General features: G+C 38.9%; 1 protein-coding gene across 1 annotated transcript; it reads right to left on the bottom strand.

Moving 5' to 3' along the window:
- Window positions 1–1,212: 1,212 nt before the first annotated feature.
- On the bottom strand, window positions 1,213–22,809 carry LOC136160585 (acyl-coenzyme A synthetase ACSM4, mitochondrial). The gene is made up of 13 exons (XM_065924460.1): window positions 22,609–22,809; window positions 20,241–20,451; window positions 16,890–17,097; window positions 11,979–12,122; window positions 11,094–11,250; window positions 8,875–8,954; window positions 7,124–7,247; window positions 6,417–6,497; window positions 6,178–6,279; window positions 5,578–5,705; window positions 5,385–5,484; window positions 2,452–2,571; window positions 1,213–1,299 (listed from the first exon to the last, which is right to left on the bottom strand). The coding sequence occupies exons 1-13, from the start codon at window positions 22,807–22,809 to the stop codon at window positions 1,213–1,215; spliced, it is 1,743 nt and encodes a 580-aa protein (XP_065780532.1).
- Between the last annotated feature and the right edge of the window lie 328 nt (window positions 22,810–23,137).

Raw genomic sequence — 23,137 nt, 5'->3', positions numbered from 1 at the left:
TTAATCCCCTTTTATATTTGTATTTGGTAAGGCCTAAGGGTGACAAAAGCTCTTCTGCAAATACGAGGTAGTACTGTGTTCTGTTGGAATCTGAGTTCTGTTAGAATCTGAGTTCATTCATTGAAAGATTTATTTTCAAGTTAACCAGTTGTTTATTTCCACTAATGTTTGAGCATATTATTATTTTTTTTTTTTTTTGAGCATATTTATATACGATGGGAATCCAGGGTGGGAATGGAGTGCTTTTTCTCAATTTTTATTTAAAAAAACTCCACTTAAGTGTTGTGGTTTAGTAAACTTGTTTTGCTTTATGGAGGAAAGTGTTAAATTTGACATTTTAAAACATATTTCTCTATGATTAAACATGATTTCTGAATGTTGTATTTACTTGTATTTTGCTTTTGATATGGCCAGATATTCAGCTTTTTTTTTGATAGTTCGTAATGTTTTCAGAAAAATAAAAATAAATTAGTTCCCTAAAGACTAGTGTTTTCTATCTCTACTTTTTCTTTCTGCCTCTTAGTAAAGCTCTTGCTTTATAATTATAAAGTAATTATAAAGTAGTTTAATCATAAAAGATGGTTTTATGTCAAATTATGTGTCAAGTCATGTGCATTTTCCAAAAAGTAAAGATACAAATATTAGTTTCTCTTCAATAACTAAAAACTTTTAAGCATTTTATGTCTAATTCAAGTGTTAGATATTTTACAGTGAGTTTGCTTCAAAATGAAGTATATAGTACAGTACTTAATTAAGTTCATTTACTGACTTTTGAATTCTTTAGAGTCTTTTAACAGCAGTGTTTTGATTCACCTTAAAGAATTAGTAGCATATAAAGATTTTAAGTAGAAGAAATTGTGTCTTGAGCATTTTTCTTAGAATACTTCTAATCTTTATTTTGAATTAATCAGGCACAAGATAAATTCATTGTCCATTATGTTTTTCTAATTAATCATTTGACTCCTGCTATTTTAAACACTACAAGCCATTTATCATTGCCTTTGTTGTTTGGTCATCATCATTTTCTTCCCAAATATTTTTAGATTTTTACTTACTTATTTTTTGGCGAAGTGCAAAACAAAAACTCAGTAGAGTTTTTCAACCAGGAAAGATCGTAAGCATTTTAAGAGGGTAGTCACTGAATTATTGGGAAGCAAGGACTAAAAGAAAGCAGCCCTGTTAACTGCTTAATGCCACTGTGTTCTCGTCAGGCTAGATTCGACCCCATTCATGGTCTCTTAAAACGTTGCGTTTGATTTTCCCAGTAATTGTCTTTGGGAGTTCTTTAACAAATTCCACCTAGTTAACAGAAAAACATATTATGAGACACTTGATCAAGTTTGCTGTGCCCACTAGTAAAGCATGTGACTTTAAGTGTCTGATCAAGTGTCTGTTGACTGTCAGTGTCTGTCGTGTTAAGCTAATTGAATGTCTTGGTCATCAGAAACTGTTCTGTTTATATATGAGGACGACAGTGGAGTGCCATCATGCTGGTCTGTAACGCCCGTTTGCTTTACAGAACAGTCCCTTTGTTCTATTGCTTTCCTCTAGTTCAAACCAGACCTAGGTCTCTACTTCCCCAGGGAGATGGAGGCCACAGCTAAGTGCAAAGAGAAACATCAAGTTAATTCTTGGGTTTTTGACCTTTTAAGAACTGGGGCCTGGAAGTTCTGGGGAGACTTTTTGAAGATGATTTTGAGTATATACAATTTTCTACTTAGGCCCTGACTTGACAGTAAAATACCCTTTTTGCTCTCCCTCAATATATGACTACTGTATTTTAAAATGTCCTCAAACATTTATGAAAAGAAACTAGGCACTGATTAAGTGAACTGAATGGAAATTAGGTTGCTTAGGTTGAAATTAACTACCTTTTAGCTGAAATGATGCCAACTGAAACAATTCTCATGTAGAGGATCAATCAATATCAACGAATAGGATTCTAGGACTAGAAGGAAATTGTAGTGCCATCTGTGTGTCTTTATATAGAATTGTCCTTAAATCCCTCCTTTGGAGAAGGTTTCAGGAAAAATTCCAGAGTTTCTTTGGATAATATTTTCTTCTGTCCCTTGAATTTGATCCCTTAATACTTAAAGTCACATGCTTTGAATTTAGAAAGGTATAATATCCCAAAAGTACTATGATAGATAAGTCATGTGCTGTCTTTGAAAACAATTGGACACTATTTTTTCTCATATGAAATGGGACTGATTAGTCTGATAAGGATCTTTAGTAGTTACTTAGTATTGTAGAGATAACCAAAGATTCTCCTTCTTCAAACATCTGTAATATCCTAATATAAAGTATTTTAAAGCAAAATTCTTAGAGCTAAACTTGAAACAGATGTCTTCTACTTATATAATGAGTTACTATAAAATCAAAAGCTAATATATGTGCTTACTAGTTTAGATAGTTATTTGGTAACACATTTAACTGGGGCACAATACTTACCTTTCTTGGATACTTATAAGGGGCAGTTGATTTTTTTACATGATCCTGAAGTTCAAGAGTTAATTTCTCTGGATTGGATGATTTAAAGGGTGCAGATAAAACAACAAAAGCTTTCACTACCTGTAGGGAAAAAAAATCAGTTTATTTTCAGGCACATCAAAGAGTTTGGAACCAATGCTGAACATCAATACTTAATTGTTTGTTAATAGTAGGTTAAGTAATGCATCTGCATGCTGGAGATCACCTATGAACAAAGCTTGAATACAACTTACACAGTGAGGTTTTGAGGTCTAATTCCAGATAAATGGTTTGAGAGTGTGAGGAATGCAGTGGTTCAGTAAAGCTAAAGGCTTCATTTTATTTTCATGTCAAACTAGTCCAACCAGACTAATCCTGTTTATTAAATAGGCAGTCCTTGATTGACAGGTAGCCACTTATTCCATCATACTTAAGAAGTAGTAGAGGATTATTGGAGGTTTAGAGAATATGTGTTTTGAGAGGGTTTTGAGGAGGCCTGATTGAGAAAGTGTGTTTGTTGAGAGATGGACTCAGAAACGACTGATCTACCTTTAAAAAGTCTTTCTTGACTATATTTTTTGCTTCTCTTTGTAATACTATTTAAAACCCACTAACTAGATAATTACTGAGGTGAATATAAATTATTAACAATTCATACATTGATTCTAATTCATGTTTACTTCTGATGTTCAGCTGAAATAAGTTAGTTATATTGAGAGAAGGAGAATTTGGTGACAGGAGAAAAGCATTTTGGACAACAGGATCCCTTGATCATGGAGGTGATACTGGAGGTGTGAGTATGGGATCCACAGAAGGTCAAGTATAATTTGAGCCAGGAATACAGAAAGACATGTGGGAGAATGCTGATAAGCAAAGTGTTTCTGAAATTTTGACATAGAGTATATAGAAAACTTCCATGAGGAAAGGAAAATTCTCTCTTCCATACTATTTGACTTCCTCCTAGAACTAAGGCTGGAGCTTCCCTGGTGGCTCAGATGGTAAAGAATCTGCCTGCAATGCAGGAGACCTGGGTTTGATCTCTGGGTCAGGAAGATCCCCTGGAGAAGAAACTGGCAACCTACTCCAGCATTCTTGCCTGGAGAATTCCATGGACAGAGGAGCCTGGTGGGCTACAGTTTATGGGGTCACAAAGAGCTGGACACAACTGAGCTGTGGAAAATTCTTAAAGAGATGGGTATACTAGACTACTTTACCTACCTCTTGAGAACCTGTATGTAGGCCAATAAGCAATGGTTAGAACCAGACATGGAGCAATGGACTGGTTCCAAATTGGGAAAGGAGTCTGTCAAGGCTGTATATTGTCACCCTGCTTATTTAACTTATATGCAGAGTACATCATGGGAAATACCAGGCTGGATGAAGCTCAAGCTGGAATCAAGATTGCCAGGAAAAATATCAATAACCCCAGATATGCAGATGACACTAATGACAAAAAGGGAAGAGGAACTAAAGAGCTTCTTGATGAAGATGAAAGAGAAGAATGAAAAAGCTGGCTTGAAACTCAACATTCAAAAAACCAAGATCATGGCATCTGGTTCCATCACTTATGGCAAATAGATGGGGAAACAATGGAAACAATGAAAGACTTCATTTTCTTGGGCTCCAAAATCACTGTGGATGGTGACTGCAGACATGAAATTAAAAGAACACTTGCTTCTTGGAAGGAACGCTATGACAAACCTAGACAAGATATTAAAAAACAAAGACATCACTTTGCCAACAAAGGTCCATGTAGTCAAAAATGTGGTTTTTCCAGTAGTCATGTATGGATGTGAGAGTTGGACCATATAAAAGGCTGAGCACTGAAAAACTGATGCTTTCAAATTGTGGAGCTGGAGAAGACTCGTGAGAGTCCCTTGGACAGCAAGGAGATCAAACCAGTCAATCCTAAAAGATATCAACACTGAATATTCATTGGAAGGACTGATGCTGAAGCTGAAACTCCAATACTTTGGCCACTTGATGGGAAGAGCCAGCTCACTGGAAAAGACCCTGATGCTGGAAAAGATTGAAGGCAGGAGAAGAAGGGGGTGACAGAGGGTGAGATGGTTGGATGGCATCATTGACTCAATGGATCTGATTTTGAGCAAACTCTGGGGGATAGTGAAGGACAGGGAAACCTGGTGTGCTGCAGTCCATGGGGTCCCAAAGAGTCTCTTTGTCATTCCCTGAAGTCCTTTTCATTGGGTCCTAATTAGGATTGTGGGATTTGTTTGGGAACTTGGTCACAATCTCTTATTTGCACTGTTTCTATGAGAAAGTATAGTCTGAATTTCACAACAATCATACATATAGTAAATTCTGCTTTTGTTTGTGCAGTATCTGGTCTTCCCTTTTCAGTAACAGAACTCTGATTTGCCTATGGAGGATTACTTTACCTCTCTGATGGGGTTGACACTAACTCCTACGTCAATGACTGGCATATGATCCAGGTCAAGCCAGATAGCAAAGAGTATTTGCAAAGACAGCAAAAAGCTGTCTCCTTTCCTGGGGTTGTTAAGCTGTAATTTGTTAAAGTGTGTCTGGAGTTTGTTACCATCAGGTGGGAAGAACCTGCCCAAATAATGCCAACATAAGGAACAGTGGAGCAAGAAATAGAGACAAAGTTTTGCTGACATCTCATGGACCCTTGGATGTGTGAGCCAATAGATTCCTTTTTTTAAAAGAAATATAAGTCAGTTTGAGTTGAGTTTCTGTCATTTGCTACTAAAAGAATCTTAAAACATTCCCTTTGGTACACAACTCACTTGTAAAGTTGATTGCCTAGTATATATTGCCGTGTGTGTGTCTCATAATGAGTATTACATGACTACTTTTGATTCATTCTTTAAAGTGGTTAGATGGACAACTTGAAAATACAAGATTACCACTTTAATTAGTGACATTCATACTACCTCTCCTCTGACTGGATCGGGACTGCTGACGACAGCTGATTCAACAACCGCTGGGTGCTCAATTAGTGCACTCTCCACTTCAAATGGCCCAATACGGTACCTAGAAGAGGAAAAGAAGCCTTTGATATCTACACCTAAGTAGGAGATTTCCCCTGCTAAATCGTGACTTCTTAAAAGTAGCAAATGTACATACCCAGAGGATATGATGACATCATCAGCTCTGCCAACAAACCAGAAATAACCATCACTGTCCATCACTCCTCTGTCTCCAGTGACATAAAAATTCCCTCTTATGGTGGCAGCAGTTTTCTCTGGATTGTCCTATGAATCAAATATAACATTGGGGATTAGTTTGATCAGAATAGAAGAAGGGGTGTGGCACCCATGAAGTGACTAGTACATTTCATATTCTATTTCTAAAAAAAAGATTTAAAAAGGTAGTCCCTGGTAAAGAATACAAAAGAATACAAGAGTATAATAAAAAATATTATCTACACCACCCATTTCACCACATATCTACCTCCCCCCACCCCCTAAAGCCTATCCAGGTGTCCTTTCTGAGGACAACCAAAGTAACTGGTTTCTTTCACATAGAGTTTAATCTTTACAAAATCCTTAGGAGAGAGATTTTTTTTTTCTTTCATTTTACAGGTGATGAAATAGACTTGGATTTTGTGACTTGTCCAAGGTTAGGTAGCAAAACATGGGATATGAAATTTGGACCCATGTCTGTATGACTCCCTATTATACCACCTTTTCTATTAAAGTCTATTAAAGCTCTACATTCTTGTACCACATATTCAGAGAAGAAACAGAAGGGTCGTGTAGATGTTAGCCTGAGGGCAATTTCCCCTTCTTTTCCAGGTGGTAGGATGTTGCCATTTTCATCTATAATCTAGAATGAAAGAAACAATTTAGGTACCTAAAACTTTCTTCTCACGAAATGAAAATGGGTTGTTAATAGTTGTGTAACAAATAGCAGAAATCTGAAATAGTCTCTCTCCTTTATTGAACCAGTTGGGTATCACCCACCTGGACATCGTAGGGTAGTACTCCTTTCCCCATTGAGCCTGGTTTAATTTCTTGTCCTTTCTGATTGGCACAAATTATTCCCTATTAAGAAGATATATTTTATGTCACAATGTAAAAATTCATTTTCTGTAGCTATTAATATATCATGACAATGAAATCCAAGACCCAGTTTTGACTGATTTTCCAAGTATTCAAGCTCATCTTCCAAAATATATTATTTGAGACTAGTAGTTCTCAAACTTGAGTATGTATCAGTTAAAGCACATTGCTGGGGCCCCATCCCAGTTTCTCATTCGTAGGTCAGGGAGGGGCCATGGTTTAAGAATTTGTATTTCTACCAAATTCCTGGGTGCTACTGATACTGCTGGTTTGAGGACTACACTTTGAAAATCACTCCTTTTGGCTGAGTACCATTAAGTGCACCTTAAGTTCTAGTAAGCCCCACTGGGACTCTCTGGGGTCCTTCCCAGTGCATTGGAAAGAGGAGCTATTCAATTTTGAACCTCTTCAATTTCTAACACCTCTGAGACTTATCCTGTGTGAGGAGGCAGGAAAGCCAAGAATAATCATAATTCCCCTTCAAAGCTAGTTGGGCAATTTAGAAGTTTTAGGAAATACCATCACAATTTAGACCATGATGGGAACACTTCAGGGGCTCAGTTGTCAGTCCTGGGGTTGAAAGGCTAAACTTTGTCCAATAAACATACCACTTCTGTCTGTCCATAGCCCTCATACAGCTCCAACCCAGTTTGCACTTTCCACTGTTCCAGCACCTCTGGATTGAGTGGCTCCCCTCCTGTCAAGCAATGCCGCAGCTTCTTGAATTTATATCTGGAGAGAGAGTTTCACTGAGGTCTTTGGGGAGCAAAGTATGAGTGGCTTTCATTGCCAGATAACTAGGACATTGGAAACAAGCAAAGAGTGAGGAAGGGCAAGTCTTAGGAAAGTTCATTCAGAGAATATTTGTTGAGCAACTACTCTTGTCAGACATTGTTCTAGGCACATGGGGTATGTTATGATTAAAACATTTTCTTGGTGAAGTTTACATTTTAGCAGGTTATTCAAGAGAGGAAAATGTTGGAGAAAATGCTAATAATGATATTAAGCACTTATTAAGAGCCAAGAAATATGGCAGCTAATATTAATCAAATATTTATGATGTTACAAGGGCTTGCGGAGCACTCTCATAATCTTCACAAACTGTTTTACAGATGAAGACATTGAGGTGGAAAAAACGTAAAGAACTTGCCCAAGCCCTCCCAGATGATAAAGAGCAGAGTTGAATAATCTGTACTCTACATTTATCACTTGTCAAGTATCTCATTCACCAAACATGCTGCTGTTGTTGAATTCTTACCACAATCCGTGAGGCGGCTCTTAAATATCTCTTATGGATGGAGTTAAGGGAGCCTTAGCAAGGTCCTCTTGAGTGATTGAGATCCACTATTAGGAGCAGAGTCTTGCCTGTTTGACTTTGTAGCTTGAAATTTTAACCAGTGGCTTCCTACTCAATTGCCCAACCAGGTTCATGTGAGAAAGCTTGGAACAGCCCAATTCTAACATAGTGAGGTCCATAATGGGAGGGAGGATTTGGTAGAAAATGAATTGTGCCTATTCAGAATAGAAGTCCTTGACTTAATCTTAACATTTGAGCAAGATATTCACATTCTGAGGGTCACAAGGAGTTGATTAGGAAAAGGGAAGGTTCATGTCTCCTTTATTGTTTCTCATAGCTATCTATCTCCCTCCTAGACATCCACACCTTGGGGGAACAAAGGATGCCCTTTTTCTGTTTGTTTTGTTTTGTCTTTGAAGGATCCAGGTTTAGGGGAGAAGCAGGTGACTGTAATGACTTAAATTGTTTCTTCCTTTCTCTCTCCTTATGTATTAAATTCATGTTAGTTAAATAAACATACTTTGCAACTTCACCTAACGTTCAGGTGATTTGGCTAAGTTGAATATAAGCTTTAAGTCATAAGACTTTATTAACTTCAAGGCAGTATAAATACAGGTGTGTGTGTGTGTGTGTGTGTGTGTGTGTGTGTGTGTGTGTATGTGTTTAGGGCAGGGTGATGAAAGCGCTGGGATTACAGAACTCTTGTTGTCTCTGGAAAAGTGTTCTGTTGCACCTAGAGGGTTTCCCAGTGATTCTTAAACTGGGGATGTTGGGGGCCAGGGGTGGGAGGTTGCCCTCTAGGAGACTCTTGGTAATGCCTGGAGACATTTTTGATCCTCACCACTGATGGAGAGGGAAGTCCTACTGATACAGATTAATAGAAGGTAGAGGCCAGGTAGAATGCTACAAAGCAAAGGACAGCCCTCCATGACACAGAATTATTTGGTTCAAAATGTCAGTAATGGTGAGACTGAGAAACTATCTTGTACTGAAAAGGGGAGATCTGTGTTGCTGGATTATAACTTTTGTTTGTGGTTCAAATGAAGATTTCTGCCTAAATACCTCTTAAGGTCTTTTTGCACAAGCATCCGGTACACAGTGGGAGCACTGCAGAGGGTCGTGATGGGATAAGTGGTAAGCGTCTGGATGATGGAGAAAGACAAAATATCAGCAGTGGTTAATTAAAGGCAATTCTACAACCTCTTCTTTTCTTTCATTGACATGCTATCATCTTGTGGAAAAATACCAATAACCTCAGATATACAGATGATACCACTCTAACAGCAGAAAGCAAAAGGAACTAAAGAGTCTCTTGATGAGAGTGAAAGAGAAGAGAGAAAAACCTGGCTTAAAACTCAACATTCAAAAAACTAAGATCATGGCATCTGGTCCCATCACTTCATGGCAAATAGATGGGGAAACAATGGAAACAGTGAAAGATTTTATTTTCTTGGGCTACAAAATCACTGTGGATGGTGACTGCAGTCATGAAATTAAAAGACACTTGCTTTGCTGACAAAGGTCCATAGTCAAATCTATGGTTTTTCCAGTAGTCATCTATGAATATGAGAGTTGGACCATATAAAAGGCTGAGCACTGAAAAACTGATGCTTTCAAATTGTGGTGCAGCCATGAAATTAAAAGAGACTTGCTTCTTGGAAGGAAAGCTATGACAAACCTAGACAGCATATTAAAAAAACTAAGACATCACTTTGCTGACAAAGGCCCATTTAGTCGAATCTATGGTTTTTTCCAGTAGTCATGTACGGATCTGAGAGTTGGACCATATAAAAGGCTGTGTGCTGAAAAATTGATGCTTTCAAATTGTGAACTCTTGAGAGTCCCTTGGACAGCAAACAGATCAAACCAGTCAAACCTAAAGGAAATCAACCTTGAATTTTCACTGGAAGGACTGATGCTAAAGCTGAAGTGCCAATACTTTGGCCGTTTGATGTGAAGAGAAAACTCATTGGAAAAGACCTCAATGCTGGGAAAGATGGAAGGCAAAAGGAGAAAAGGGTGTCACAGGAAGAGATGGTTAGAGAGCATCACTGACTCAATGGACATGAGTTTGAGCAAACTCTGGGAGATAGCGGAGGACAGGGAAGCCTGACATGCTGCAGTTAGTGTGATAGCAAAGATTAGGACACAATTTAGCAACTGAATGAGAACAATTTTAATATTTGTATTTAATATTATATGAAACAGATATAGCAATATTATATTAATATATAATTTGTCAATAACATAAGATATTTAGATCTTACACATTTAATATTTTATAAAAAGAATATTTTATTTTAATATTCTCATTTTGTCTCATTGACTATACTAAATAAGAATCCTAATAATGTTATATATAATTATATGTGATGTTATATTAATGTATTATTAAATATTTATATTTACATAACATTTAATACTTTATGAAAGAATATTTCATAAAGAATAAAATATTCTTATTTTATAAATGTTAGTTTTAAAACTGTAAAATTAACTTATCTACTTCAAGTCACTTTACAAATCTGATGTAGAGACCCAAGTTCTTATGTTACTCTAAATTTCTGTGAAAACTCACAAACCATCTCGTCAAACCAGTTGGCAAAATAACAGGGTGAGCATAGCTTTAAGTCACACACAGGTGTGGTGTTTTTAATAACAAGTATTTTGTTAAACTTGATTGATCATTCATGGGGTTGAAAAATAATTGGCCTTGAATCACATTTTTCTAAAGGCTAAAGAAACCGGAGCCATCTGATATCTCATTCTAGCTATTGCTGGCTGAGAAGGATGGATGTGCTTGGTTTCAAGAAGAATATTGAGTTCTGAGAATTAGCAAAGTGAGAAGCATAGGGTGAGGGGAGAATGAAAGGCGCTACTCTAGGAGAAAGGTGACACCATCTTCAATTTTCTCTACACAGGAGTTCGGATTTATCAACTATTGTCTTTGTTTTGCTGAAACAGAAACCAAAGATTTATTTAGACATGAGACTTAATCTGCTTTTAGAACCAGACTCTCAGGTGGCCACTGATTTAGTGATACTAGCAAATCCTGAACAATTTGAAGCACAAGAGGGGTTCTTATGCTTAAGAGTGTTGTGGGTGTTCCTTCTTCACTCTGTTAAATACATTCTAAAGCCAAGTCTCTGGAGACTTTACTTCTTAAAAAAGAAATGATTTTCATAAGCCCAAGAAGTCCTGCATTCTGAGGAATTAAGTCTCTATGGTTTGGGGAAAGACGAGAGAAACCTAACTATATGTAATTTGAAGTAGTGACTTACATCCAGGAAAGTGTCGGTGTCAAACTGGGCCATCCAATGCACAAAGACACAGGCTCCATGAAGCCAGGAGGAAAACATACTACCAATGGCAGCCTTGATCCAGCCAGTGTCAGACATGTTCCATATGATATCTGTGGACTTCAGGTCTAGCCAATACCTAAGTGATATGGGGAAGCAACAAGACAGACCAAGCTGAAATAAAACAAGGAAACAGGAAAGCAAACAAAGTTGTGTCCTTAAGGGACGGCCTTGCCTTGGAACCTCAATGGCTATGGAGAAGGGTCACAAGAAGCCCCATGGCCGGATGAGCAGCATTACCTCTCATTCTTGTTAGAGGACTTTTCAGAATCTTAGGTAGTCTGAGAGTAGAGTGGGAGTCTGGGTTTGGCATGGTTTTCTGAGTTTGTCCATTGACGTGACGACTATTTACTGAGCAAATATTCTATAATAGACATTGTTCTATAGCAGAGGGCAAGGAAGACCAGATTTCTGCCCTTGTTTTAGGGATATAGACAGTCAATAAGTATATAAATAAATATCATAATTTCAAATAGTGATAAGTGCCATGAGGAAAATAAAATTGGGTAATGTGATAGTTTTAGGACATCTTGGAAGGCCTTTCTGGGTGGGCAGATTCACTTGGCCAAAAGGAGAAGGAGCCAGACATGCTGTTGTGGGGACTGAATCAAGGTCATTCTTAAGTTCTGGCTTGACCAGTTGGTTAGATGGTACAATTTCCTGAGTTAAGACATTGAGAGTTCTATTTTGTAGATGTTTCATTGGAAATAGCTAATAGCCATCCAAGTAGAGATGCCAACTAGGCAAATGGATATACATGTTGGCAGCTCAGGGGATAATTAAAAAAAAAACGGTTTTCCTCCTTACCTCCCACAGAGGGCATACCCAATTCCCAGGCTGCTCTGAGAGTGCTGGGCCATCTTGGGAGAGCCTGTTGTCCCACTGGTGAAATAAATGGCCATTGGTTCTTGACTTCCTGTCTCCACACAACTGTGCTCTGCAGAGGCAGTTCTGTAAAGTATGGGCCCAAGATGATGACTGAACATGGCAGACCAGTTTAGCTCTGACATTTCTTTTGCTTTGCTACTTAATGTCTTCTTGACACCAGAACATAATCCAAAGCCTCCCTGAGAGAAATTTCTCAAGAAAACTTATAGGGACTTCGCGGCTGTGCTGCAGGGTTTGTGGGATCTTAGTTCTACATCCAAAGATTGAACCTGTGCCCTCAGAAGTGAGGGCATAAAAACAACCACTTAACCACTAGTTCAGTTCAGTCGCTCAGTCGTGACCGACTCTGCGAGCCCATGAACTGCAGCACGCCAGGCCTCCCTGTCCATCACCAACTCCTGGAGTTTACTCAAACTCATGTCCATTGAGTCAGTAATGTCATCCAACCATCTCATCCTCTATCATCCCCTTCTCCTCCTGCCCTCAATCTTTCCCAGCATCAGGGTCTTTTCAAATGAGTCAGCTCTTCGCATGAGGTGGCCAAAGTATTGGAGTTTCAGCTTCAACATCAGTTCTTCCAATAAACACCCAGGACTGATCTCCTTTAGGATGGACCACCCAGAAATTTCCCTGTCTCTTATTTCAAAGCTCCCATCTCCCTATTGGAGAAAGCAATGGCACTCCACTCTAGTACTCTTGCCTGGAAAATCCGATGGACAGAGGAGCCTGGTAGGCTGCAGTCCATGAGGTCGCTAAGAGTCGGACACGACTGAGTGACTTCACTTTCACTTTTCATGTTCATGCATTGGAGAAGGAAATGGCAACCCACTCCAGTGTTCTTGCCTGGAGAATCCCAGGTATGGGGGAGCCTGGTGGGCTGCTGTCTATGGGGTCGCACAGAGTCGGACACAACTGAAGTGACTTAGCAGCAGCAGTAGCAGCATCTCCCTATAAATAGCCAAGATATCTTTCAATATCAATAACAAAAGGATATTATTTCATTTATTTAAACATTTTCCCCTAAGCATTTTTTTTAATTCATAAAATTTAAAAATATGTATTGAATCTTTCTAAATTGTTGTTAAGATTTATAGGAAGATCTTTTGGTATTTGAATTAAACTGTTTAATTGTTTTTATTCAATATCTTCAATATTGCAGGCAGACACATATAGCATCCTATTTTTCTTCCTTGAAATTGATGAAACTCTGATTTTGTTCTAGTATTAGGCAATCATGTGCTTCAGGGGAGGCTGTTTTCTATATACCTATGGGGGGTGGGCGGTGAATCTTGATTAGCTTAAGCCAGTCATGGTAATTTCTTCCCTTAGTAATTACTGAGTTGCTGCTGCTGCTGCTAAGTCACTTCGGTCGTGTCCGACTCTGTGCGACCCCATAGACAGCAGCCCACCAGGCTTCCCCGTCCCTGGGATTCTCCAGGCAAGAACACTGGAGTGGGTTGCCATTTTCTTCTCCAATGCATGAAAGTGAAAAGTGAAAGTGAAGTCACTCAGTCGTGTCCAACTCTTAGTGACCCCATGGACTGCAGCCTACTGGGGTCTCAAAGAGTAAGACACTACTGAGTGACTGAGCACACAACTTGAAACTCTTTCTCCAGCTGATAATATCCCACCCACTAAGTCATCTGAGTTAAAAAGCAGAAGATTCCTGCCTTCGTTCTTCATGTCCAATCAGTCTCCAAATCCTTCTAGTTCTTTCTTTAGCATGCCTCCTTCTCTCAGTACTACTCATCAGATCTTGGCCTTAGAATCTCATCATTGCTCCCCTAGATAAGCCTTTCAGATGGTCTCTCTGATTCCAGTTTGGTTCTATTCAAATTTATTTTTTTATGCAGTTGCCAGAGAAATCTATTTAAAATTGCAAACTGACCTTGACACTTCACTTCTTAAAACTCTTCATTGGCTTCCCTTGTTCATGTGTGTATTAGTTGCTTAGTCGTGTCTGACTCTTTGTGACCCTGTGGACCACAGCCCACCAGGCTCCTCTGTCCATTTAATTCTCCAGGCAAGAATACTGGAGTGGGTTGCCATTTCCCTCTCCAGATCCTTTGTTCATAGGGTAAAGTTAAAAATTTAGCATACATGTTCAATCTTTGGGCTTCCCTGGTAGTTCAGCTGGTAAAGAATCCTCCTGCAATGCAGGAGACACTGGTTCTATTCCTGGGTTGGGAAGATCCACTGGAGAATGGATAGTCTACCAACTCCAGTATTCTTGGGCTTTCCTGATGGCTCAGCTGGTAAAGAATATGCCTGCAATGTGGGAGACCTGGGTTTGATCACTGGGTTGGTAAGATTCCCTGGGGAAGGGAACAGCTACCCACTCCAGTATTCTGTCCTGGAGAATTCCATGGACTGTATAGTCCATGGGATCGCCAAGAGTCAGATCTTTATATGAGAGGCCATTATCTGGCCTCTGCTTGTTCTTCTGGCCTCCACTCTGACTTCATATTTTATTTTCCAGTCACCCCAAACTGCTTGCAGTCCTTTCTTTGCACATTTTGGGATTTTCTTTGCCTCCATACTTTTGTTCATACAGTTCTTCCTGGAACACTGTTTTAAGCCCCTTATGATCAGAATTCAGGGTCTTGAGCTGAAGGGAAGGGTCCTTTTTATTAGGACAGGAAAAGAGAAATATCAGTCAGGCCCATAATTTTAACTGTTTCCCCATTCTAGTATAATATCCTGGAAAATGTTCATGAACGTCTATCCATGGGAGACAGAAGTAGAGTGAGAAACCTTAAAGTGAACTCCCAGAAGATTGACTCTAACCAAGTGAAATAGTCCTAATTATGGCTGTGTGTGGTTTTCTGAGAGAACGGCCAGTTGTTGGCAATTTATGGCTCTCTCTTCCTTAGCTTTTAGAGAAACAATCCATGGCAGTTGTCAAGTTATGACACTCCAAAGTTGTTGGTTTGAAGTGAGGATTTCCTTTACCTTGAAAAATACTCCCCAAATGTATAAATTTCAATTTGAAATTCATGTGAGTTCGAAGTTCTCTGTCTCCTGTGGATTTTGTGACACTTTAAAGGTTTTCTGGGGACTCAACAGAATGTGGCAGAGTTGTTTAGGACAGGAGTCTTGAAAGTGGGGGACCTTGCTGCCCAGGAGTGTATGCAAGATGACTGGGATGAGAAGAAAATAAAATTTCAAATTATATATATATTTTAGAATTCAGACTTTAAAATAATTATTTTTTATATTTGTGTGGTGCACAAAAGTACATGTATATAATTTATAAATAAATAAATATATATGTATTAGGGGAGTGTGTTAAAAATATTTTACTGAGGAATATGAATATTCAATTGAATAACACTACCTTAGGGAATTATTGCATAGGTGAATGGTTTTATTAACTCGAGACTAATAATAATTATAATTACTATAAATCTTACAGAGTGATTACTCTGTGCCAAGCATTATGCTAAAAACTTCACATGCTTCATCACATTTGATTTTTCTACAACTCAGTGGGGTAGATACTATCATATCCCTATTTTATGGATAAGACACAGAGTTTTAGAGATGTTATTTGACTTAACCAGAGGTACTCAGCTTATGAAAGACACAAACAGCATTCTCTGGCATAGCTGTGGGAAAACATTTTGGGTTTTATCAACAGGGTTTGGTTTTGATTATTAGTAAAATTTTATTCCAGCAATGGAAACTACCTCTATTCAACAGAATTTATATGTCTTCTTTTTACAAGCTAATAAAAAGTATTTTTAAAAACAACATAAGCTACTTAACAGCTCTTTGAAGGATAATACATTTAATAAACATTTTACTCCTTTTTTACAGTTTAGGAAGCACTTTCTTGTTTATTAGCTTATTTTATCTTCAAAACAACACTTGAGACATGTGCATCCCCATTCTACATATAAGGAAAACTGAGGTTAAGTGTGCTGTTTTGTTCAGTTCTCAGTAAGCATTTCTTAGGGCCCAACCAAATGGTTGGAACTAGAAATAGAGTGATCAAATAGACAAATAGTGCCTTTGCCTTCTTGGAGCTTACTGGTTAGAACAGGGATGGAAATTTTTTTCTGTAAAGACCCAGATAATAAATATCTCAGGCTTTGGGGGCCATAGAGTCTCTGCTGTAGCCACCCAACTCTGTTCTTATAAGATGAGAGCCACTCTAGACAATATGTACACAAATGGGTGTGGTCATGTTCCAACACAACTTTCTAAAGGTGAGTGCCATGCCAGAATTGGGTCCTCATTTGTCAACTGTAGAGGCGAAAAATAGACAGTAAATACAGGGACAAATGAGGGGATATGACATTTGGAGAGTGATGAGTACTATGGAGAAAACAACAGGATGATGTGGTAGACTGGCTTGGAACTCTACTCTAGACATGGTGGTCAGAGATAGTCTCACTGAGGATAAAACATTTGAGTTCAAATTTGACAGGAAGTCATCAACTGTGAAAAGGACTGAGGAAGAGAATTCCAGATAGAAAAAAAAAACAAACAGCAAGTGCAAAGGCCCTGAGGTGGACCACATTTAAGGAAAAAAAAATGGTGGCCAGAGTCAAGGCAGTGAGAGTTGTGGGAGATGTGCTCCAGGACTTAGGCAAATGCTAAGTCAGGTAGGACAGTCATCTCAGGCCCTGGTAAAAAGGAGGGAAATGGAAGCCGAGCTACATCCTTTCTCTGTCCTTAAAATGTTTTTATTAGGTGATTTTTCCCTGAGAAGAAGCCTGGATCAACCCACAGTATGCAAGAGTCCTAGGAGGCTCGGAGACTCTGAGATGTAGTTGTGACTGGTGTTATTGCTGGCACTGGAAGTGATGTGGGGAAAATACTCACTGAAATAACTCTGGGAAGCTGAGCCACCCATTCTGGCTGTGTGGAGACACCAGGAGTTTGGTCTTCAAGTCTGGACACTCTGACACAATGGATTCCACTGCTGGGATCACCTCGTCACTGGCCACAATGCACTTGGCTTTAGATGCTCGCAGTCGATAGAGGATGTCTTTTGCTGTCAGCTGGGTTGTTCCTGGCATGAAGACAAGACCTGGGAAAGAGACAGGGCTCTGAATAGACTGTGGACTGTGGAGACTTGGGCTTTGTGCCTGCGTGGCAAATAGCTGCAAAATCTAAACTTCAGCTACCCTTGTCTTGGTCTCCAGGGACATCCCACAGGACCATGAAGTCTCTGAGAGATCCTTAGAGCACTGGCTTCAGAGTCCGACAGTCCCTGGATCTAATCCCATCCTTGTAACATACTTGCTTTGTGACCTTGAATTTATTCCTTCATCTCTCTGTGTCTTCCTTTCCTTCTTTGTAAAATGGGGAAACTAATAGTAATTCTGGCATATGGTAAGCAGTACGCTGTTGTTGTTTAGTTGCTAAGACATGTCTGACTCTTTTTGCCACCCCATGGACTGTAGCCTGCCAGGCTCCTCTGTCCACAGGATTTCCCAGGTAAGAATACTGGAGTGGGTTGCTATTTCCTTCTCCAGGGGATCTTCCAGACTCAGGGATGGAACCCGCATCTCCTGCATTGGCAGATGATTCTTTACCATGAGCTATCATAATGGTGGGCTATTATTATGTACCATTTTTAATGGAACATTTGAGTCTTGTTATATAACACTTAAACAGTACTTTACATTTTACAGCACTTTACAGGTTTGCATTTTCATGAACATCATCTCATCCAATCATTTGAACCTATGGTTTCCAAACTGAGTTTGACAACATAATCCATTTGGGATAAGAGAAGAAATTAGAATTTAAAAAGTTTATTGGAGATATGAAATTCTGTTTATGACTTTATCTCATTTTTGTATATATTTTATAATATATATACTGTATTAGCGAAGTAGAACAACTTAAATAACTACATCCAGGTGGGAGTATATGTGTCCCAAGAATTTTTATTGATAGATTGTATAACCAAAAAAACTTGGAGACCACTGTTCTAAGCAACTGTGTAAATCAATGTAGTTATTTCCATTTGATGGATTATGAGCCAAGCAAGTGGCAGAGTCAGCCCTCAAACCTGGGTTTTCTCAGTGCTCTGTGTTCATTGACATATGCCTACATTGCTTTGGCAATGTTTAATTTATTCCACTTTTTAACATAATTCTAAACCCTGGCCTGTGATGGGCCTGATTTTAAAGTACTAGTTCATTATGAGAAGAACATATATGGGAGAGTTAGATGAAAAACAGGGGGAAAGTGGTTTGCACTTTCTAAAGCGGATCAATGGCGAGAAAGCGGAATGTATGTAAAGCATGACAAAGAGCCACTACCATTTATTGAGTATGTAATATATGCCTGATATCTCACTTAAAATTAATCCCAGCATACTGATGACAACTAGCCCAAGGGCTATAAAGTAAGTGGCAGAACCAAGCTTCAAAGATACACTTCCCAGACTCCCAAGACCTGTGTCATATACCAGACTCCTTATTTCTTGGCGAGTTCCCTGAAGTAGGCTAAATAGGAAGATATGGAGTTGAATTCCTAGTAAGGAAACTTTAATTACTGAATATATTTTAAAAGCTGTTACATGTCATCCCTTCTTGAGAAGATGAATAAATATTTGATGCAATAAGGAAGTTAATCAAGAAAATATCTCATCATTCACTCAATATAAAAATATAAGATTATTTTGCAAGCCACTTGTTCTTAGGGGCTCAAAAATTATTAGTATTCTTGGTGGATTTGTGATGTGGATGTGTTCAATGGATAGCTTGGGGGTCAGGAGTAAGTTCTTTTCTAGTGGATTTCAGATTTTTACACTTTACAACAAAAGCAAAGTATTTAGCTATGTGGTGCATAGTACTAGTATCTCAGTGTTTACTGAGATTTAATTATTCTGAACTTGAAAACATAATCCTCAGCTGCTTCTTTAACATTTAATTAATTGTATATTTTTGACCATTCTGCTTGTGGGTTTGTTTTTAATCTCAGCATTTCACAAATGGCATACATTATGTTAAGTAATATTAGTATATTTTTAAGACAAATAAAACCTTTAATCTCTTTCCAACCCACAATTGGTTTCACATTCGCAAATTCCTTTTTATAGTGAATGTAAAAAGAATTTTATATATTGCTATTTTTATGTAATATTGGCAATGATAGCATTTTTCAACCCTATTATGAAATCCTTAAAATTATTCTTTTAATGACATTGCAGCAAATTGAGGCATCATAATTTCAATTAGCAATAACCACGCCTCCACTAAACTTCATTCTCAGCTAGTTTTTAAGTTATTTAATAGTTCCTGTATAGTTGTTTCCATTTTTTTCCTATTATTAATGATATTGTAACAAATGTTTTCGTGTTCTGTATAGTAGTATATCTTTTGGTATTCTTGTTTATTTTTGATTGACTTATAAACATTTATGTTATGTGTGCAAGCTTTTTCAGTAAAAGGCCAGATAGTAAACATTTTAGTCTTTGTGAGTGGTACCATCTCTGTTTCAATGAGCAGTTCTGCTGCTATAGTGCAAAAAGAGCTATAGACAATATGTAAATAAGTGAGCATGGCTGTATTCCATTAAAATTTTAAAGCTTTATTTACAAAAATAAATGGCCAACTCATAGGCCATGGTTTCTGCTGAACTCCGTCCTAGAAAGGAAAAGAGTTCTGTAGAAATTTTACTGGGGTACATTATGCATTACTACTGTAGGAGAAAATGTGTCATTTAATACATTAATTTTCTGGAAAGAGGCAAAGGTTTTTCAGCCGGAATCTACAACCTTAGTCTTAAAAGTCATTTTGTTATAAAGTCCTTTCTTCTTCCTTTTGTACTTTTATGTCAGGGAGAATCCAAATATATTCCGAGAAGTAAGTTCTGGAGCATCTGGATGAACATATCATAACCAGCACTGTAAAGAGGAACCCACATTTGCTTTTATAGAGTTTTGTGTTTAAGTCCCAGTTGCATAGCTTCCTAGCTTGACTCTGGGAAGACTTAACCTTTCTGAACATCAGTTTCCTTTCTTGCAAATGGGCACCAATAAAACTTCTCTCTTGAGGTCATGTTTTATTATTGCATCATGATTGTTTCTAATTTCAACCCAGTTTTTCTGTTCTTTGTAAGCATAATTTCATTCAGGACTAACAATTCAGAAAAACCTCTACTTTCAGTCTTTTTCTGTTTCTGCATGATTTAGAAATGTTAAATATTGGCACTGACCTGTTCTCATACATGCCACGCTTATGAGCCACCACTCTGGGATTCGGGGAAGAATCACGGCCACTCGGTCTCCTCTCTCTAAACCACAGGGCTTGGTGAGCACATTGGCAGCCTTTCGGGACAAGGAGCCCAGTTCTCCAAAGCTCCATTTCACCTCATCCCCTTTGCCATTCACCCACCACAGGGCTGGGTTGGCTGGTCTCTCTCTTGTCTAGGTATGCATAGGTACATGGGAAAGAGGGGAGAAGGCTTGAATGAGTGGTCATCAAATAGATGGGACATCCTCGGTATCTTTCCCTCATCACTCGTGCTGGTGGGGTCCAGTAACAGCACCCAGTTTGTCTGTGGGGGAGCCACTGTTCTCTCAAATACCGCCTTGTTGAGAGAACCCATCAGGGTGCCCGTCCTCCCCTGATCAATGTGTGGGCTTGTGACCCAAGTTGGGCCAATCACACCTCTGTCCCTGATTTAGAGTTTTCTGAGAAGAACAAAGAGATAGAAAATGGTTGGAGCAAAATCTGTCTATTGGCACTTGGTGCTTATGCATCTGTCCCGCTTCCCATCCTTGTGAAAACTCCAGCTTCCAACCCAATTCTGTGAGCTCTCCCACAACTCTTTGATAAATTTCTTTCTTGTTTAGGACTTCCCTAGTGGCTCAGATGGTGGAGCATTTTCCTATAATGCAGGAGACCTGGGTTCAATCCCTGGGTCCGGAAGATTGCCTGGAGAAGGAAATGGCACTCCACTCCAGTACTCTTGCCTGGAAAATCCCATGAATGGAGGAGCCTGATAGGCTACAGTCCATGGGGTCGCAAAGAGTCAAACACAACTGAGCGACTTCACTTTCCTTTTTTTCTGGTTTAAGTTAGATTCTCTTCCAACCAAAAGCCAAAATGAATGGACTAAGGCTGATTAGGAACTTAGCATTTTTTACCCAAAAGGCCAAGCTATGGGTTTCATAGGTAACCGAGAACAAGATGGAGGGCCTTTGTGGAAGGAGCTTGATTGCTTTCTGGAGCAAATTTCTTATACGTGATTCTAGAAGTCTATACTGTAAAATCTCTTTGCTTTATGTATTACTTGGGGGAAATATTACTCCCCTTTTCTTCCCCTATCTGGAAAGCTCCCCTTATCTTCCCTAGTTGGAAAATACGTCAAAGTCCAGTTCTCATTTCACTTCTTTGGTCAAGTCTCTCTTAGCTCCCACTTCTGCTCCTCTCTGACTTCTCTATGTTCCTGCAGCTTTGTATGCACATTGCCGTTTATTCCATTAAACTTTGTGATATCATAGATGCATCCCTATCCAATGGATTAAAGCTCTGTAAGATCAGAAACTGGTTCATTTACCTTTGAACTGGTGAACTTGGATAAGTAGCTTAATTTCTGCAGGTTAAGTTCCTTATCTGCAGCCTCCTTATCTCAGGGTAGTGATGGAGATTTGATGAAATAATATTGAGTATTTCTCAATCGTTAGTCATTTGAGTATCACTATTTTGCCAGATCTGTCTACACTTGTGCTATTGTTCTTTGTATTCTTCTTTACATTGTTGATTCATTTTTACTTGTATACTTTACTTAAGAAGGAAAATATGTTTAATTATTAATACCACCATATGGGAAAATCAGTACAACTTGCTAAAAATGGGTTACTGAAAAATAAATATGTGTACTGAAAACAAAATATGTCCCTAAATTTTATCTAGAGATTTTCATCTTCTACCTGCGCTATCTGTTCAAAAGTGAGTGCATCAATATATAAGAGAGCTGCTAAAGACAGTAGATTTGAAGGAAGACTGTCCATTCTACTTAATAGGAAGAATTAATTCCACATATTCAGTACCTTGTACATCTAGTATATATTCTGAAGCACAGGCCCTTGCAGTGCACTTTGGTAAGCATTGATGAGTAAAATGTTCAGCTTAGTGCCTGACTGGGAGTTGAGGGGTCAGTATGCAGGGACCTTGACCCGGGGATACACTAAACAGTTCATAAAACTCATCGCTTTTTCCTTCTCAACCTCTGCCTCTGCTTCTGCACCAATGACTATTCATAAAACCAAAGCTCAAATTACTGCTTTTTGTGCCCAACCCAAACAGAATTGGAGAACAAAGAGGTGCTATGTGCAACTTGGGGAAAATGAGGGGAAAGAGGCATAATTCTTGAGTAACCATAATGACGGGCGCTGAGGATAAAGACATATACATAGTTGAGGTGCAAAATTCTTCCCTGGAGAGAGAAGGGCAATTGGAAAACAAAGAAAACCAAAAGGTATGAAAGAATGGAATTAAAAATGGTCACAGAACAAGGAAATGGAAGGCTGAGAGATAGGTAGACACCAAGCATTTAAAGGAAGCCCATCATCATATACCTTCTCTTTTTGGGACCACTGGTCCAGCACATCCCCAGCAAAGTTAAAGTTCTTGGGCAATGATCTCTCGCAGCGATTTATGGCTTCAAAGTCGGCAAGAGTCAGAGGCGCCCCCGGCGGGTGACTTTTGTGAAAGCGCTGGCCAGAGGGCTTTGTGAGCCAGACGAATCTGAATGTCTGGTAGCGGAAAAAAATCTTCATGGTTCCAAAGGGCTTTGTTAGCTTGTGTGGATGTGGAAATACTGCAGTCTGTGGGGAAAGATTGGCGAGGAGTGTTAGTCTCTTCCCATGCTCTGTGGTGAGATTGGGAAATGGACCTGTGGCTGTGTACCCTCCGGAGTCTGGAAAACACTTGAAACACCCCATCTTTCTTCAGAACTGAGGATTTAGCCCCTGACCAGTCCTCTACTGCTAGACTCTTCCTTTTCATTCTGTTTGTGACCAGGCTAATCTTAAAAATAACAGCAACAACAGCCCACAACTATAGAGTTGTCAAGCTCCTATCTTCTGTTCCTACCTTCTTCCCAAA

This window comes from Muntiacus reevesi, chromosome 2 (assembly GCF_963930625.1).
Source record: "Muntiacus reevesi chromosome 2, mMunRee1.1, whole genome shotgun sequence".
NCBI lineage: Eukaryota > Metazoa > Chordata > Mammalia > Artiodactyla > Cervidae > Muntiacus > Muntiacus reevesi.
This window is presented reverse-complemented; position numbering and strand designations above follow the sequence as displayed.